At 42.3% G+C, this 17,914-nt stretch overlaps 1 protein-coding gene across 1 annotated transcript in view; it reads left to right on the top strand.

Moving 5' to 3' along the window:
• Cfap54 (cilia and flagella associated protein 54) overlaps window positions 1-17,914 on the top strand; it is a 244,454-nt gene that overhangs the window by 101,374 nt on the left and 125,166 nt on the right. The window contains exons 34-39 of the mRNA XM_051206281.1: window positions 1,093-1,235; window positions 2,999-3,180; window positions 5,220-5,447; window positions 13,153-13,376; window positions 13,479-13,614; window positions 15,316-15,427. Coding sequence (XP_051062238.1) covers window positions 1,093-1,235; window positions 2,999-3,180; window positions 5,220-5,447; window positions 13,153-13,376; window positions 13,479-13,614; window positions 15,316-15,427 — 1,025 coding nt within the window. The remainder of the gene's footprint in view (window positions 1-1,092; window positions 1,236-2,998; window positions 3,181-5,219; window positions 5,448-13,152; window positions 13,377-13,478; window positions 13,615-15,315; window positions 15,428-17,914) is intronic.

The raw sequence follows: 17,914 nt of genomic DNA, 5'->3' as shown, positions 1-17,914 counted from the left end.
GGAATAAGAGGGTTTATTCAGTGATCCACTCAGGCAAAGACACATAGGTTAAAACCCAAAATGAATTTGGCCCCTTCTTCTATTTTTCCAGAAGTCTGGTTAGAACTTGTGGAAGACTAACCTTTACAAAACTACTCCTCACAGATCTGCATTCAAGTGGCTAGCCAGCTGGGCACAGTGGCTACAAGTCTAGCACAGAGGCTGGGATGGGAGGGTGGCAATAGCCTAGGCCACAGAGCGAGTTCAGGGCCAAAGAGGCAATAGTTCACTTAGTAGTGTGGCCCCATGGAAGCGAAGACACAGGGTTTCTTGGTGTCCTCTGGGCATGGAGAAGTCTTCTTCAAGTTTTATTGCCATGTGTCACCAACTATGCCTGATGACAGCACAATAAAGCAGCAAGTGGTCAAAGTTAGGTCAGGGGTAATTTGCTGCTGGCTTTGATTTTGTAACAATTACTAGTGGGTACTTGACATTTTTATTTGTAAGACTGCTTAGTGCTCAGACTTTATTTTCAAAAAAAAATAAAAAATATGGTTATGGACATATTCTAAACAGGAGGTAAGTTCACTGAATTGTACTTAAATCATGTGATTTTATTATTCTAGAGGTATATATTTATTGCACTGGTAGGGATTAAAGCTAGGACCCTACACTTGCTAGGCAATTGGTCTACCACAGAGCTGGCTTCCTAGCCCAACATAAATTACTTCTATAGAAGTCAGAGCAAGTAGAGAGGCTTTGTTCCCATCTTCTAGGATCCTTTTAGGGAAGATACAGTAAGCCCCTAACAGTAGAGTTGTATTGTACAATCTGAAAAGTCTGAGATAAGGTGATAGGGGCAGACTACCTGCCAAGAGAATTTATGATATAAAAATCACAACTACAAATGTTTTAAAAATAAAAATTGGCTGTATTTAAGACAGTTCAGTTTTGTTTAGGTGTTTATGTTGTTGTTCCATCTACCTATATAATTTATATATTATGTTATTTATTTATATAGCATATTGTGTGTGTGTATGTATATATATATATATATATATATATATATATATATATATATATATATATATAATTTTTTGGCCTCCTTTTCAGTTTTCGGTTATGTGACCCTAACTTCTTCTCACTATACCATACTGGAACATTGTTACCAGCAGCAAAACTGACTGTAGACAGCTACAAAGCAAAGCTGGATAATCTCATGGCATCTAAAAAAAGGAAGCCCAACCAACCCTCAGGTAAAAGAAATGTGCTCATTAACAACTACATTAATTGCCTCTAAATTTTTGTTCACTAAAACAAGCATAGAATATCACACATACCCAGCCACACACGTGCACACACATGTGCTTGTTGATAGAGAGATATACATGCCATTTGCAAAAGCCCAGCAATGTAGTTGTGTTGGTGAGTTTTGGTAGTCACTTTGCTGAACTTTAACAATTAAGTATTTAACGTTCTGCCATAAATCATTTTGAATGCTCTGCAAATGTAATTTCCCTTTGCTAAGTGTTGGCAGCCTCTGGCTGTTCAAGCTAGAGGAAGACTTGCTAGCAGGTGTGATGGCTTAGTGGAAGTCACTTTTCCATTAGATTCCATCAATGTACTGATACAGGCACAAATACAGTCATGGTAGCTGATTTTGAACTTGAGGCAGTCCACTGTTGCCTTCCAGTCTCCAATTTGTACCTTCTATGAACACCCACTTCAAGGTGAATGAAATAATACTCCATTTACAGGACAAGAAAATCTGTAATATGGGCTGGTTTCCATAGTCTGGGTGGTGGAGACATACAGGCATAGAGGTCTTCCTACCTGGATGCTGCACTGACTATTGTCTGTCAAATCTGGTTGAGTTTTAATCCTTGCCTGTAAAGATGATAGAACCTGGAATACTGTTTTTAACCAACAGATTTATTTTTTTTTAAATCTTGACTACAACCCAATTGACAAAAATGTGTTTCTAGTATCTTTATGCTATTTAAAAAAAAATCCATGTATGTGTATTTTTCACACTGGTATTAAAGTATTTATTTTATGTGCATTTTGACTGCATGCATGTATGTGCACCATGTGTATGTCTAATGTCAGTGGAGGCCGGAAGAGGGCTTTGGGTCCCCTGGGACTGGAGTGACAGGTGATTGTAAACCTCATGTGGATACTGAGAATTGGGCCCGGGTTCTCTGGTAGACCAGTTAGTGCTCTTGGCCACTGAGCCCTCCCAAATTCCTTACTGCTGACATTTAAACATGGTGGACTTTCTTGCTGATCAGGGTTCTCAGTAGCTAGCTAAATTGCCTCGGTAATGTTAGTTCCTGGGGAGGTATTTGACATGCTTTTGATTCTTCTAGGTGTAGGTTGGTTCTCATATATCATATTATCCTTATGCACATTATTGAAGAGAAATTCCACAGACAAAAAATTTGATTTCTTTTTGGAAGTTGATTGACGTATGTAGCTTGTCTCAAGCTTCAACCCACTATGACATTGGAGACAGGACATTAGACCCGAGACACTCTACTGCACACACGGGGGAGGAGATAAGTGGCAGGTGAAACTCTTCTGGACTGATACTACCTCGGCAGAGGAATGAGTGGCCAGGGTGCCGTTTACTCAAGAGTGCACGGGTGCTGGGAATGACTGCTTGGGAAGGTTAAAGGACACTGGATTCTGCCATCGCTTGCCCAATGCTTGCTTGCTCCTTCCGCCCCCGTCCTCGCCCACAGTTCTGTTCTCTGTATCCCCCATGGGCTTAGCCTTACCTGCTGCCCTCTAGCTTATACGTGCCCCTTTCTCTAGAAACCTCCCCTGGTTGGCTGTCCCATTCCTTCTCCAAGTTTGTGTGCCGTGGACATGTGTCACCCTAACACAGGGTATACCATCTCTGTTGGAACGTAAATGCACGTTTTGTTTTTTTTTTTTTTGATAGTTTTTGTGCTTAATACCTTTTATTTTTTGAGTAATGTTCTTGACAGTGTTGTGATTTATTTTTGGAATGCAGACTCTGAAGATTTTTCTACACTTTGGAATTCCAAAAGTGAAGATAATGTTACCAAGACAAAAACACAGATAATTTATGAATCAGAATCTCAATTAGGCATTAATGTCAGAGAGAAGGACCGAGCGTTGAACTGGGGACTGGATCATTTTATGAAAATCTTCTCATGTTGCAGGAAAGCAATGGTAATGCAATCCTTTCCCTTTGCCGGTGCAGTAGACCAGACATGAGCCTCACCCATAAACTCAGGTGTATGCATTGTCTGATTGTGTGGGTAGAGGACATATTTTCAATTAGCTATTATCCTTCTGCCCAGAGCCTCCTTGGTGACCCTTGTTGCCATGAAGATCCTGTGATGATGCCTGTGCCTTGACTGCTTTCCTACAACAAGTGGGAAATGGGATTCTCTTATGATAATATTGGGTGTGTCTCCATTGTTTCTATGACTACTGGGGTACCATAACCACCTCTCTTTCCTCTAGCACAAGGGGCGATTTATGATGCAGGCTATGAAAACTCCACCCTTTTGTTAACCTCCTAATTCTATCAGTCACTTATGTCCATTTATTCCAATGATCCCCCCATGTGCGCGTGTGTGTGCGTGCGTGTGTGTGTGTGTGTGTGTGTGTGTGTGTGTGTGTGTGTGTTATGCACCCATGTGGATGCAGATGTGTGTATATAGAGGCCAGGTGAGGACATTGGGTGTCCTGCATTATGACTCACTGCTTTATTCTACATATCTCTTACTGAATCTTGAGCCAGACTGCCAACCAGCAAGCCCCAATGATCTCCTGCCTCTGACAACCACACTCCTTCCCCAGTGCTATAGTTACAGGTACAGTGTGCATGTCACTGTGGCCATGCCTGGCTTTGCCAGAGATTTAAACACACGTCCTCGTGCATACACATAGTATTCTTACGTACTGACCCATCTCTGCAGCCATCCTTTATGCCTTTAAAACACCAACTAAACACAGGATTGAAATTATTAGCCATAGAGGAATTGGTTTCATTTTAGTCATAGAAGGAAAGTCATATGCTTAAAACACCTTAAAAGGCAAGAGGACTGGTATACTTTCAAGACAAGACCCACTTGGGTCCTTCCCATGGAATGGACAGGGTAATCGCTTGTCCATTCACAAAAATTCAAGTAAACCCCACCCGTCCCCTTGATCATGAACATTCAATTTTATTCCTTTCTGTTAGCTTCTGGGTGCTGGAGCAGCCAAGCCCTCCTCACTGTGTAGAGCTTAGCTCTCCATGCTCCCATTCCTCCTCCCACTCCCATTGCAAAGGCACTAAGTCTGCTTCCTGCCCAGCACTCAGTTTCACCCTTCATCCTTTATGTTCCTCTCCTCCTCCACACCATCACATGTCTGCTAACTTCACGTTCCTGCACACCCCCTCCCCCCTCAGAAAGGAGTCTTTCCTGGACCTAAGCTAACATATTCTCTCATTCCTTGCCAGTTCTGACTTACTTCTGCTTTGTTTTCCTGAATTAATTATTATTACTTGTATGTGCATGAGTGCACGCATACACACACACACACACACACACACACACACACACACACACACAAACACAGGTGCCCAAGGAGGCCAGAGGCATTGGTTTTCTGCATCTGGAGTAGCAGGTGGTTCTGAGCCACTTGACGTGGGTGTTAGGAGCCCACTCAGGTGTCCTGGAAAAAAAACATAATGTGCTATTAACTGCTTAGTCATTTCTCCAGCTCTTGTTTTATTTAAGATGAAATATATTTCCCCCTGAAATCTCATGTTCATGTACCTTACTATTGTTTGTCTTGTAAAAGTAAGCAGCAGAAAGGTAGACCAGTTGCCCTTGCTCACTGCTGTATCCCCAGCACCTATGAAAATGGGAATCTTACTTTTTCAGTCAGTGGGTTGAGGACCATGGGCAAGTTAGCCTAGGCTTCATTTCCTTATTCTAGAATGCTAGAGTGTGCGTGCTTCTCACATGGTCTCAAATCAGCTAATGTATGTAAATATGTCACAGAGCTGAGAACGGGCATGGCACATAACAAATGGTTTTAGTTATTTCTTTACAAACCATTGATATGTACACATACACGCACGCATGCGCGCGCACACACACACACACACACACACACACACACACACACACACGTTTGCAGAAAAAAGTCAAAATTTTCAGACATCCATAACTTTTGGAACTTTGTGGTACTGAATGTGATGTTTGTCTTAGGTTCTTGCTTACCGTGGAGGCTACTGGACTTTACTGCAGAACTGCTGCAGGGTATTCTGGAACTTTGTCCAGGAGTTGCAGATACTGTTGAAGCAGGCTGTGGATACTTACAAGGCTTTTCCTATTAGCCAGGATGGCTTTCTCTGCGCCTGTGTATTACCATTCTACTTGGGCACGGAACTCCTTATCGACATGTTAATAAAGCTGCAGAGCACTAATTCTGTCAAGGTAAGGGCACTTGGGTCATTATTTTTACTGTATCCAATTAAAAAATACCTTTTATCATGAAGCTTGGGATAAGTAGAAATTGATATTTTTCTTGTGTTCCCATTTGGTTTGTCTGTTTTTCATTTGCGTCTCATTATAATTTTGTTCACAGCACATAACTTGCATTAATGTTAATTAAAAATATCTTAGCCTGAAAATCCAGTTTGTTTGAAGGGAAGAGAGGGAAACCCTTACTGAGTTTCATCTCCTATATGAATTGACCTTAGTGCATCTAACCCATATGGAAGCTGAGATGCTGGTCACCTCTGTCTCAGTGGTCTGTCCAGCCCTCTTCTATTGCCCCAGGCACTAAGACTTATAGCTATATTTTATGGAAATAAAACAGAAATAATACAACATGCAAAGACATTGAAAATTAGCAAGCTCATAAACACAATGAGATATAATATAACATTTCTGAAGGAAAGTATCTAGTAACAATATCACGAAAGACAAAGCATGTAAGTAAAATTAAACTATGCTGAGTGTTAGCAATATTAACTTTAAGTGAGATGTGGTCATTTAAGGATGTATGCCATAATCCATGGAGTGGATGATAGCAATAAAACGCGATAGCAAGAAAGCTAATAAAGTAAGACTAAATACTAATTAACTTAAAAGAAGGAGTAGAGGGACAAAACATACGAAGGACAAATTGGAAAGCAAATATTGAGTATTGTGGTTATTTGAATAAAAATGGCCCCAATGGCTTCACTGGGAGTGGCACTATTTGAACGAATTAGGAGGCGTGGGCCTTGTTGGAAGAAGTGTGTCACTGGGAGTGGGCTTTGAGATTTTACAAAACCCATTCCAAGCCTAGAGTTTTGCTTTTCCTGCTGCCTGCAAATCTCTTTATAGAACTCCGAGCTCCTCCCCCAGCACCACATCTGCCATGCCGATAAAGAACTAAAGAAACCACATGGTCATGTTTTTTCTCCACAGCAATAGAACATTGGCTGAGACAACTATTAAAATTAGCTCAGTCATATCCACCACTATATTAAGTGTAGGTTGTCTAAAGAGTGTAATTAAAGGGCACGGATTGTTCGACTGGGAAGGAAAAGGCACCTCTGTTCTTCATAAGAGAAACCTTGTGAACACGAAGAAGCACAACACACAGAGATTGGGGCCGCATCTGCAAGGCCTGCACAGATTTTCACCAGATGGGGTCTTAGAGCTGAGAGTCAAAGGGACATGCCCTCTTCCCTAACCTAGAGGCAATCTCCAAATGACATAATAAGTCACAGGTAAAAATTTAGACTTCCTCCAAGAAAGTCTCATTGGGAAAGCAAACTATTCTCAAGGGTAGGTAGGCTGCATGCCTAGCACTAGATAACCAACAGGAAGCAAACTCAGTGGTGTCTTTGGAGGCTCCTTATTTCACAATATCATGTCAGGACTTTTCCTCTTTTTAATTTTTTTTTATCATTTTAAATTTTAATATAGATACATATATACTATCTGTATCACAAATAATAATAATACATATTTTATTCTCTCTCTTTTAGCACCACAGGTCTTCTGAGCATATGTTATGACTTTTAGTTTAGTGTTTTTATGGGATTTCTGAGTGTTCAAACCAGTGAATCTCTATTTCTTGTGCCTTCTCTTGGACTTTGTCCTTTTTATTTGTTTTGTTCAATTCCATTGTGTTAGTTTTTCTTTTATCTTATTATGTTTTGTTTTATTATTGTCCTTTAGAAACTTTTTTTTTAATGAGAGACAGAAAAGGGATGGATCTGGATGGTGGTTGTTGGGGAGGGTCTGGGAGGGGTTGAGGGAGGAGAAACAACAATCAGGATATATAATGTGAGAAAAAAAATCTATTTTCAGTAAAAGGAAAAAATATCCAATAAAGATTCAGGTGCTTATAACACTAATAATGACTGAAACAAACAAACAAACAAACAAACAAAAATGTGGGAAGAGATCTATCATCGAAAATACCAAACATGAAAGGGTGGACTAAATCACATTAGAAACATTATGGTATTGAAATGGAAAAGGAATCAAAAGTAGAAATGTGTAATATCACAATATTTCAAGGCTTAGTAAAACTGTAGTCATTAGGCTTACATCAAACTCAAAAGGTTATTAATAGCAAATAAAACAATCAGCAGAATTAAGAGACAGCTTATGGCCTGTAAGATGGCTCAATGGGCAAAGTGCTTGTGAAGAAGGTGTGAAGACTGGAGTTAGGATCCCCAGGGCCCATGGAAACGCCAAGCAGGCATGGTGGCCTTTCTGTACCCCTATTGCATAAGAAGTGGAAAACAGGCTGGGCTAGCTGAAATGGCAAGCTCTGACTCGGCATATAATGTAAAGAGAGAGTGAGGAGAATACTCAGTTTCAGCCTCTGCATATACGTGCACACACATGCACATGTAGCATACACACACACACGCCCACTTATACACGTGAACATACACATATATGTGCACCCCACTTTTTTTTTTAAAAGGAACTTTGCAGAAAATATTTGCATACTATACATGTGATGAATCAGTATTAAAGTGTGTTTGGAACTCTGCTAAGTCACAAAAGGAGAAATCTCGATATGCAATTGAAAATGAGCAATACATCTATATAGACATTTTTCAAAATAAGACATTCACAGATGGTGAGAGGAAACTCATGCCAAGGTGGGAAGGGAGAGGTAACCCCACAAAACTGTGCTGTGATGCACACGTGTGTGCATGGCACGCACGCAAGCCTGCTTCCCACACATCATGTGCACATACACACATCCAGTAATAGATACATTACATAAATAAAGGGAAAAGGACATGCAAATATCCCAATGGTAGTTTGAAAATGCTCACCATCATTGATCAGCAGGGAGATGCAAGTCAGAATTACCCTAAGCTGTCACCCTCCCATTTTGGGTGATGGTGACTTAAAAATGACAAACGATAACAAGGGGTGATGATGCTGTGGAGAAAGGGGAGTGGGAACTCACTGTCGATGCAACAGGGAATCGGTGGAGCCATTGTGGAAATGATACAGAGGTCCCTCACTGGTTAACTCCAGTATGGTCTTGAAGTCCTGCCAGAGAGCTTATATTGAAAGAAATGGTACGGGATTCCTGCACACCTGTATTTATTGCTGCACCAGTCACAGCAGCCGAGAGGCAAAAGCCACAATTGGTGAAAGTCGAAGCCACCAACTAACTGTCTGTGAGCTGGAGTAGAATCTCTATTGGAAACTGAAATATACGAGCGGTGAAGTTAAAGAGGACCCAGAGAGATGAAGAGAGATACTCCTGTCCAGGATTGGGAAGACTTGTTACAGCATAGTCTATTGATCCACGGAAATCCAAAAGGTGTTTTAACAAATGTTGACAGTCTTAAAATTTATAAGTAGATGCAAACGAAAGGGAGTCTTCTTGGCCCCAGCACCCACCATTGTGGGTCTTTAAAACAAACAGGACTTTCAGGACATACTACCCAACTGAGGCTTATTGAAGCTGTAATACCTGGGAGACAGTGTGTTAATGGCACAAATGGAGAATCTGAAGGCAGACCATACCCAAGCTTGAAAACATGACAAGGGAGGCCGTGACATTAAAAGGGACCCAAGGAAGTGGTGACAGCTAGCCCCTAGAATGTGGCATTAAACTCCGTTTGTCACTAAAGGAACCAGGGCCACACGGGATCATCCTGCCTCTGACGACTGTGAGGAAAACTTAAATTCAAATATTCAGGTAGTAAATGAAGAAAGGTGTTATATTTGCAGTGTGAATATTTGTCATTGGAGAGAGAGTGTCTTGGAATACACCAGTCAGAAACAAACCCAAAGTAATCAGATCAAGCACTCAGACCTCTCAGTCACAGAAAGTTCTTAGGAATGCAATCAACAGAGTCAAGTCCTCGGAAGCTCTCCCAGAAGCAACGTGGTTTCTTCAACAACAAAATGAAATTTTCAAAAGGGAGATGAAATCATTGATTAGAAAGGGCTTGTGCTTTCCAAGTGTTTGTGCCTTGTGCAGGACCTTCTTTTAGGAAATGGGAACATTTCCAGTGTGGTTATTAAGGGATGATTTTTCAAGGGATTTGCTAGTGTGTGTGTGTGATATGTATATGTGTATATGGCTTTGCAGGTGTGTGTGTGTGTGTGTGTGTGTGTGAGTGTGTGTGATATGTATGTGTGTATATGGCTTTGCAGGTGTGTGAGTGCTCCAGCACAAACTCCCTCACACGCTCACCCCTTGTTCCTGCCTTCTTTGAGACAAGCTGTCTTTGTTGTTTTGCTATTGGGCTGTGTATGCCAGGCTATCCGGCCCTCAAGCTTCCATGCCCACCTCCCATCCTGCTCTGGGGCGCAGATGCTACTGTGTGTTCCTGATGTTTGTACGGGTCCTGGGGATTCAGACTTATGTCGGCACTCTTGGGTGGTGTGAACTTTACCCACTGTATCATCTCCTCAGCCCTTAATTTTGTCTGTTTTTAAGGTAGGATTATAATGTTAGGGCTATGTTTTTGTAAAATGAATTCTTCAATTTTTAGAGATTATATTGAAATATTTGTAGATTGATTAGTGCCATTTCTGGGATATAATTAAAAATAATTTGAAAGCTAAATTTTGAAAGCTATTGAAGTTTATAGAAGCTACATGGGTGTCTTCTTATTACTTCCCCTACTGTTTTAGGTGCAAAACTTGTCTTTAATATAAAAACTTCTTAAAGAATTGCAAATGGCATGTACCAATCTTGAAAATTTTAGACTGTGACCACACCCAAACCTCTACCCACCAAAAGCTATTTCAGTCCTCAAGTGTCTGCTCTGCTTGCTTCTTAGTATTGTCTGGCAACAAATTGTGCTCCCTCTGATGTTGCCCATCGGGTTGGAGTCAATGGAGAGATGGATGCTGAATAAGATACTTTGAGATAGAATCCCACTGTGGGTGGTGCCATCCCTGGGCTGATGGTGCTGTGTTCTCTATGAAAGCAGGCTGAGCAGGTCATGGGAAGCAAGCCAGTAAGCAGCACACTCCTCTATGGCCTCTGCATCAGCTCCTGGCGCCAAGTCCCTGCCTGTACCAGACCTTCCTTTTTGGCCATCAATGAGCTCCCAAATCATGACACAGAGACTTACTTTAGTTTTGAATGCTCACCCTTAGCTTAGGCATGTTTCTGGCTAGCTCCTTTGACTTAAATTATCCTCTTTATCTACCTTTTGCCTTGGGGCTTATTATCTTTCTTACTTCTGTATGTCTTACTTTGACTGTTTCTCTATGCTTGTCTGTCTAGTGGGTGCCTGGCTTCATGCCCAGGGTGTGTCCCTCCTTCTCCCATTTTTCTTTCATCTAGCCTAGATTTCTCCTCTTATTTATTCTCTCTGACTGCCAGCCCCAACTATCCTTTATCTGCCTAGCTATTGGCTGTTCAGCTCTTTATTAGACCAATCAGGCGCCTTGGGTAGGCAAAGTGAAACAAATGCAATGCATCTTTACATAGTTAAACAGATGCAGAATAAACAAAAGTAAACACCTTTACACAGTTAAACTAATATTCTGTAGCATGAACAAATGTAACTCATCTTCACCTCGTAAATATAATATTCCACAACACCTGCCCTCTGTAAGTTCCTGCCCTCATTGCCTTTGATAATGAACAGTGATGTGGATGTTTGATCACAGCAATAGTAACCCAAGCTAAGACATAAATTGGTACCAGAAGTCGGGTATTGCTGTGGCAGACCTGATCATGTTGCTTTTGCAAAGACTGTGGGAAGACTTTGGAGCTTTTGTATAGAAAAGCCATTGGAGTGTTCAAAGGTTGGTGGGTTTTGTTCCGTGGAAGATGAGAGTATTGAAAGAAAAGCATACGATGGAGGCCTGGCGTGTGAAGTTCCAGAAGTGAGTCTGACTCACTGTGACTCCATTTGGGCCATTACCAGCTCAACTAAAGTGAAACCTTTGCTCACTGGGACAATTGAGGCTGGTCAGCTGGAGCTGAGAAATTAGCTGTGATTAAGAAGAGACCACCATCCTGGAGATGAAATCTCCCGAGAAGTGTTTCCTCAGAGTCCCCACACAGAAGCTGTGTTCCAGAGGCCAAGGTTGTATTTCATGCTCGAGGCTGAACTTAGGCATGAAGAGCAGCTGAGACTTGGAACTGTGAAAGACAAGCAGAGGCCATTGGTGAAGACGCAAGCCAATTAAAAGTTGAAGGCCTAGGACTTGGCACCTTGAAGAGAGCCCAGGAAAGGCTATTGGTGAAAGGGCAGTGTTGCTGCATCAAGAAACCCGAGGACTTTGGAGATTTCAGTACCAGAGGAAGACCACCCAGGACAGTGGAGCCATCCTGAGCCTAGAAGATAAGCTTCCTGAGCTGTGAATGGCTGTCCAGTCCCTTTGGAGGAGCCCAGATGGTCGTGAGTGGATCCCACACATTGGGCACTGAGTGGTTTACATACTTGGAGTCCATTTTTGCTTTGTTCAGATTGTGGCCGTGCCCTGGTTCTTCCCTCTTGAAGTAAGAAAGTATTTAGTTTATTTTGGAGTTTTATATAAAATATAAAACCGTGGTAGGTTTTATATTTTATAAAAGACTTTGGATTTTCAAAGAGACTGGATTTTTAAAATGTTTGTATTTGTAAGACTGGTGGTAGGACTTTTTAAATTTGAAAGTGCTTTGTATTATGATGTTGGAGTTCATGTGTGATGTCGGGGATGAATAAGAAAGGAAGGGTTGTGGCTTAGCGGTGGTGTGTGTGTATGTCAAGTTGACAAGGAGTTAGGTGTGCTGGCTAGTTTTTATGTCAGCTTGACATACACTGTTGTCATCTGAGAAAAGGAGCCTCAGTTGTGAAAATGCTTTCATAAGCCTAGGCTGTAGGCAAGCCTGTCAGGCATTTTCTCAATTGGTGACCAATGGGAGATGGTCCAGCCCATTGTGGGCATGGCCATCCCTGACTGATGGTCCTGAATTCTATAAGAAATCAGGTTGAGCAAGCCATGGGGAGCAAGCCAGTAAACAACTTCCTCCATGGCCTCTGCATCAGCTCCCACCTCCAGGTTCCTGCTTTGTTTGAGTTCTATGATGAACAGTGAGGTGGAAGTGTGAGCCAAGTAAACCCTTTCCTCCTCACGTTGCTTTTTGTTATGGTGTTTCATCACAACAACAGTAACCCCAACTAAGACACCTCCATAAAATTGACCTTCATATTAAGGAATTGGGTGTAGTATTCTACATGCTAGTTAATGTGTCCAACATACCAGGGAAGATTATTATTTATATACACTAAATGTTTTTCCCAGTAGTTGTATCATATTGGTTTAATGTCATTACTTAAACCAACAGTGAATACATGCTAAGCTGTCTAATAAATATTTACTGTCATTAAATAAATTAAAATGTTAAATAGTTAAAACCAAGCAAAATTGAAAACTCAGTTGTATCATCACATATCAGATAATCAGAGCCACACTTGTCATGTCTGGTATTAAATGTATTAAATGTCAGTGCATGAATCTAGCACATTTTCATCATCATTGAAGATTTTACTGCATAGCACCATCTCCCATTATAGAGCTGTGACTCGCAGAACATTAATTTTCCTTTGGGTTCACCTCCTTCTCATGTTGCATTATACATCACGCTTATTTACCAGAGTATACAGTAAGACCTCAAGCTGGGCATCTTATCTCCATGTGCTTCCTGCAGCCAATCGAAGAGAAAGGCGACTTCAGCATTCCCAGCTGTTATGGGAACATCAAATATGATAACGGAGGTTCCAGCCTGACTTTCGAGCATCCTTTGGATGATGTCAACGTGGTTGACTTGAAGTGGATCCATGACTTTGTGTTGAAGACTCTGGAGGTTCTATACCAAGTGGAGAAGTGGGAAACATTGGTGTCTCTCGCCATTCAGTTTAACACCATTTCACAGTATGTCTGGCCCCATAGGCAACTGAAAGTAACAGATTTTTGGGGGAGAAATGGTCTTTTAGCTCAAGTTAACTTTTCAACATATTCTTTACCATGACCCAGTGAGCGGTATACAGAGCAAGTGACCCCGCTGTTGGTGTATGCACAGCGCCAGCTGCTTGTGAGGATACAGAAGTTTAATGGCCCCGATGCCTCTCAACAGGCTTGTGCCAGATACGAGGCTGACAATGAAGAGAAGGTAATCCATACTATTTCTCAAGCAGCAGCGGCTTTCTGTTAACCCACATATAAAAGGGAAGGATTTAGGAGCCAAATAAGCAGTATTTCCACTTGAGTATTCTCTGTTGAGATCCACGAATGGTATTGGCAGTTTGCTCTTGATCAGCACTTCTAGTTATAGTAAATCAGAAGTTACTGTGGGCCTTCCCCACAAGAAAAACATGACCAGGTCAGGGTTGGCACACCCCTTAGAAGCACTGAGAACAATGCCTCAATCCCAGAGTAGCTTGCAGGGCTTTTGTTAGTGCCTTGCACCCAGTGTTTTTATTTTCCCAGTAGGTATTTGTTGTTTGTTTTGGGCAAGATCTTATATAGCTCAAGAATGACCTGTAACTTACTATGTTGTGGAAGACGACCTTGAACTCCTGATCATCTTGCTTTTGACTCCTGAGTCCCGGGACTGCAGGCATGTGCCAATACACCCAGCTCTCCTCAAGTTTTTAAACTTTATTTTTATTTGGGTAGTTTTGAGACAGGACCTATATAGCTGTGACAGGTCCAGAACTCATTGTGCAGACTAGGTGGGCCTTGAACTTAACAGTAGCCCTTCAGTGTCTGCCTCTTGAGTGTTGAGATTCCAGGTGGCCTAGACCATACCCATCTGTAGCTGCAGGTTTGCCTTAAGACTTGTCGCCACAGGGTCATTGCGTTGGTGGTTACTCTTGCTTGGAGTGTGCTGCCCTCCATGTGCCTAACTCACCTTTTGTACTCTTGGCGGAATCTCTCCCTCCCTTTCTCCTGTATTTAAAACTACCTGTCTATTCGCACTGTTCCTCCTTGGCAGCTAAAACTCCTTAATGTGCTACATTGTGTACTTCAGTGTTGTGTTTGTTCTTGGAACCCACTGAAGTGCCTTCCTCCAGAATAGAAATTTCTGTTTGTTTTGTTCACTGCTGCTGCTACATCATCTTTTCAGTATGCAACAGTGGGTGGCACTCTGACATTCAGTAAAGATTTGCTCACAGGAGCCGGGGGAAGGATGGGCCATCCTGGTGTGTTTTATTAAACTGTAGGAAGGAGTCTGCATCCTATCAGACTGTTTTCATCTCATGTGGAAAGTCCTCAGGGGACAGTAAAGAAGCATTGTGACCGTACTGAGCTGAGAGGCAGCTGCATCTTGGTTGGTTGGTTTGGGTTAGACCAAGGGATATGACTAGAGACGTAGACGGAACAGGGTCCTGGACTCTTTAAAGAAAATTTCCTTCCATCTAAACACTTTTCTGTTTTCACATATTTTACAATTTGAGGACTCAAACATCTGTTCAAGAAATTGTCAAAACAGTATCGAAGCAATTAGTTTTGAAAAACTTCATCAGGGACGTTAAAAATTGCATTAATTACGAATAGGCTGGAGCCAAATCCGCCTTTGGAAAAGAAGACTGTATTTGGAATGTGCAAATTTTCAGAATATCAGAAAACCATATTCTAATTGCTGCATGTAATTTCCCCAATGCTCTCCCAGCTGTGCGGTGTACAAGAGAAATATGAAAAAAAAATAAATACGCAGCCGAGTTTTCCCCAAAGTCCTCATGACTGAGAGCTATTCCAGCAGCGTTTGTTTGTTTCACGTCTGTTTTGACAGAGACAGAGACAAACATTTCAAGTGATCCAGACTCTAAACTACATTTGCCTAAGCGCCGTCTGTTCTCATCTTTTAAAGATAACCTGCCGGAACTTCATTGAGAAGCAACTGACGATCGACCCTTCTTCACCCAAGACGCTGGCAGATATAGAAGGAAGCAGCGACCTGCTGAAGGCGCTTATTCTTTCAGGTTAGATCCAGTTTTAACCGGATCCTCAGTTCCCTTTAAGGTTTGTCGTCGAGCTCCACATGGCAGCTCTCCCGCTATGCGAGCGAACTCGATTTTTCAGGGTTACTTTACTCATCATTTCATATTGCTGAAAATGTCCTAAAAGATGGTTAAACAGTTCTGTAGGTTTAAATCGTTTTATTAGCCGAAGGGAAAGGTAAGTAAAGGAAAAGGAGAATTAACAAGAGAAGTCTACTTTGTGCATTTTTCTGTTTTTCTCTTCTTGAGAACTCACTTTATTTTATTTTAATTTTTTTCTGTTTGTTTGTTTTGCCGATCGGATTCTGACAGTAGCCTCCATTTCCTTGTTCGGTGTACTGTGCCATGGTAAGTTGTTGGCCATATAATCAGAGGGCTGGCGAGGGCTCTCTCCTACCTTGACATACTTGCTTTTAACTGAAGAGACTTCCGGAATGTTTCGGCCAGTACAGCTTTTAGAAATAAAGCAACGGAATAAGATGAAAATAGAGGGACTGAAGAGATGGTTCATCAGTTTAGCGAGCTTGTTGTGGTTCCAGAGGCCCTGTGGTCAGTGCCCAGCACCCACATTGGGCCACATATGACACCGGCTCCAGGCAGTCCAACTCCAATACAACAATCTGTGGGTGTCTGTCCATATGTGGCATAGACTCACATAGACATACCTGTGTGCACACAGATAAAAATAAAATAAATCGAAACCCAAGCAAATCTAATTGTATTACCACGATTAAACGAATAGTTCTTTAAAGAAAGCGATGAGAATGGAAAGAAAGACTGTGCTGTACTTCCCTTCTCAAGTGTCTGTGTTTCTGGGACAGGAAAGGAGCATAATCTTCAGGACGTTACAGTCTTTCCACTTATTGTTTGTCTACTATACTGCTGTATGTATAGATATGTCATTAGTCCCTCAGCCATCGCGTCATTCTGCAAACACTTATGGAGCATCTGCTAGGTTATAAATGCTGTCATAAGCTAGAGAGGACACAAAGATGAATGAGATTACTGATTCGTCAGAGAGGAGTTTATGGTCTGTCGAAGGAGATAAATAAAGTGGGGATTGTGACTGATAATATTATTACTGTCTCTGTTGCTGCGAACTGCAATGGTGTATAGCTAGCGGTCATCTTTGAGGGACTGCAGGAGGTAAAAGATCATCAAGGTTGGCAGGAAGTAGGCAGTAACATACTTTAGTGAGCAAGATGTAGGGGCTCAGGTTTATCTGGAGAGCAGAGAGGAGCCAGGCAAAATGATGCAAGGAGGAAGGGGTCAGATGTTCCCAGTCACCCTCTTCAAGGTCTCTTCTACAGCGATATGAGAAATAGGTTCAAAAGAGCCCACGTGGGAACCAGAGACTTGCTGCTCCTGGCTTGTACATAAATGGATGCCTGCAGCTGAACAGTTACAGTAGAGGGGAGCAGACAGGAAAGGGGTGGAGAGGAGGGGCACAGGACTTCATTCTGTTCTGACTTTGTATAGTGGGGGAAGATGAGGACTGAAGAAGCTCCCATTGTCATGGGGTTTGCATCAGGTGTCTGGGTGGGTAATGATGCCTTCACCCAGACGGGAAACCTACCAAATGGTGCTATTGCATTCCTGACTTTGCCTGGATGGCCGAGAAGAGGCGTGGGGCAGATGGCTGGTGGATACCTGGGGAGAGGTATTGGGTAGGTGATTGGATGTGACATTCAGAGTGAGCTGGTTTGGAGGAATCTTTGTCATGGTCACTGGTATAACCAGAATGTCATTGGCAGTGCTTAACATGTACCTGTTTGCTGAATGGATGACTTTGTGGCTGGAAATGATGAGCAGGGCAGTAAAATATTTGTGTTGTGGGGGTAGCGGTGCTGAACCATATCTGTAGGGATTTGGTGGGTAGTGAACTGCCCTTCAGAAATCCTGGGGCTTGGGGAGGTGTAGGGCTTTTACATGCTAGGCAAATACTCTACCACCTTCTGGCCTTCTACCTCATTTTATGTGTGTCTCTCTTTGGAAGAAAAGGAGTGTGTCCATATAGTAAATGGAAGGAGCCACCAGAGAAGGAGAGTCTAGCAACCAAAGAGAATGGCTTTTGATAGAACGAGGACCTTGAGGAGAACAAAGGCAGAGACTGGGGTGCAGACAGGAGGGCGGGGCTGTTCCTTCTGCTAAGGCAGAAAGGAAGGATGGGAGATTAGGCTTGATACCAGAGAGTTTGTAAGGCTGGAGGTTGGAGGCGCCCTCATTGGGTAGGGGGGACTTTCTCAGGGATGGAGGCTGCTCCGACCAGAGGTTTCAGGGGCAATACAAAAGAGTGAACACAATGAAAAGGGAGTAGGCACAGGAGGCATTTGTGGAGCACTGTGGGGACTAGAGATTGCTGCTGGTAACTGCGCCTTTAGGAGGTCTCTTGAGGTGATCATCCCCTCAGATTCCAAACACATGTGGAGGGTCATCCTCTAGTCACACGTGACTGCTGCCATCAGGGAG

This window comes from Phodopus roborovskii, unplaced genomic scaffold, assembly GCF_943737965.1.
Source record: "Phodopus roborovskii unplaced genomic scaffold, PHOROB, whole genome shotgun sequence".
In the NCBI taxonomy this organism is placed as follows: Eukaryota; Metazoa; Chordata; class Mammalia; order Rodentia; family Cricetidae; genus Phodopus; species Phodopus roborovskii.
The sequence above is the reverse complement of the archived record's forward strand: the minus strand, read 5'-3'. Positions and strand labels throughout refer to the sequence as shown.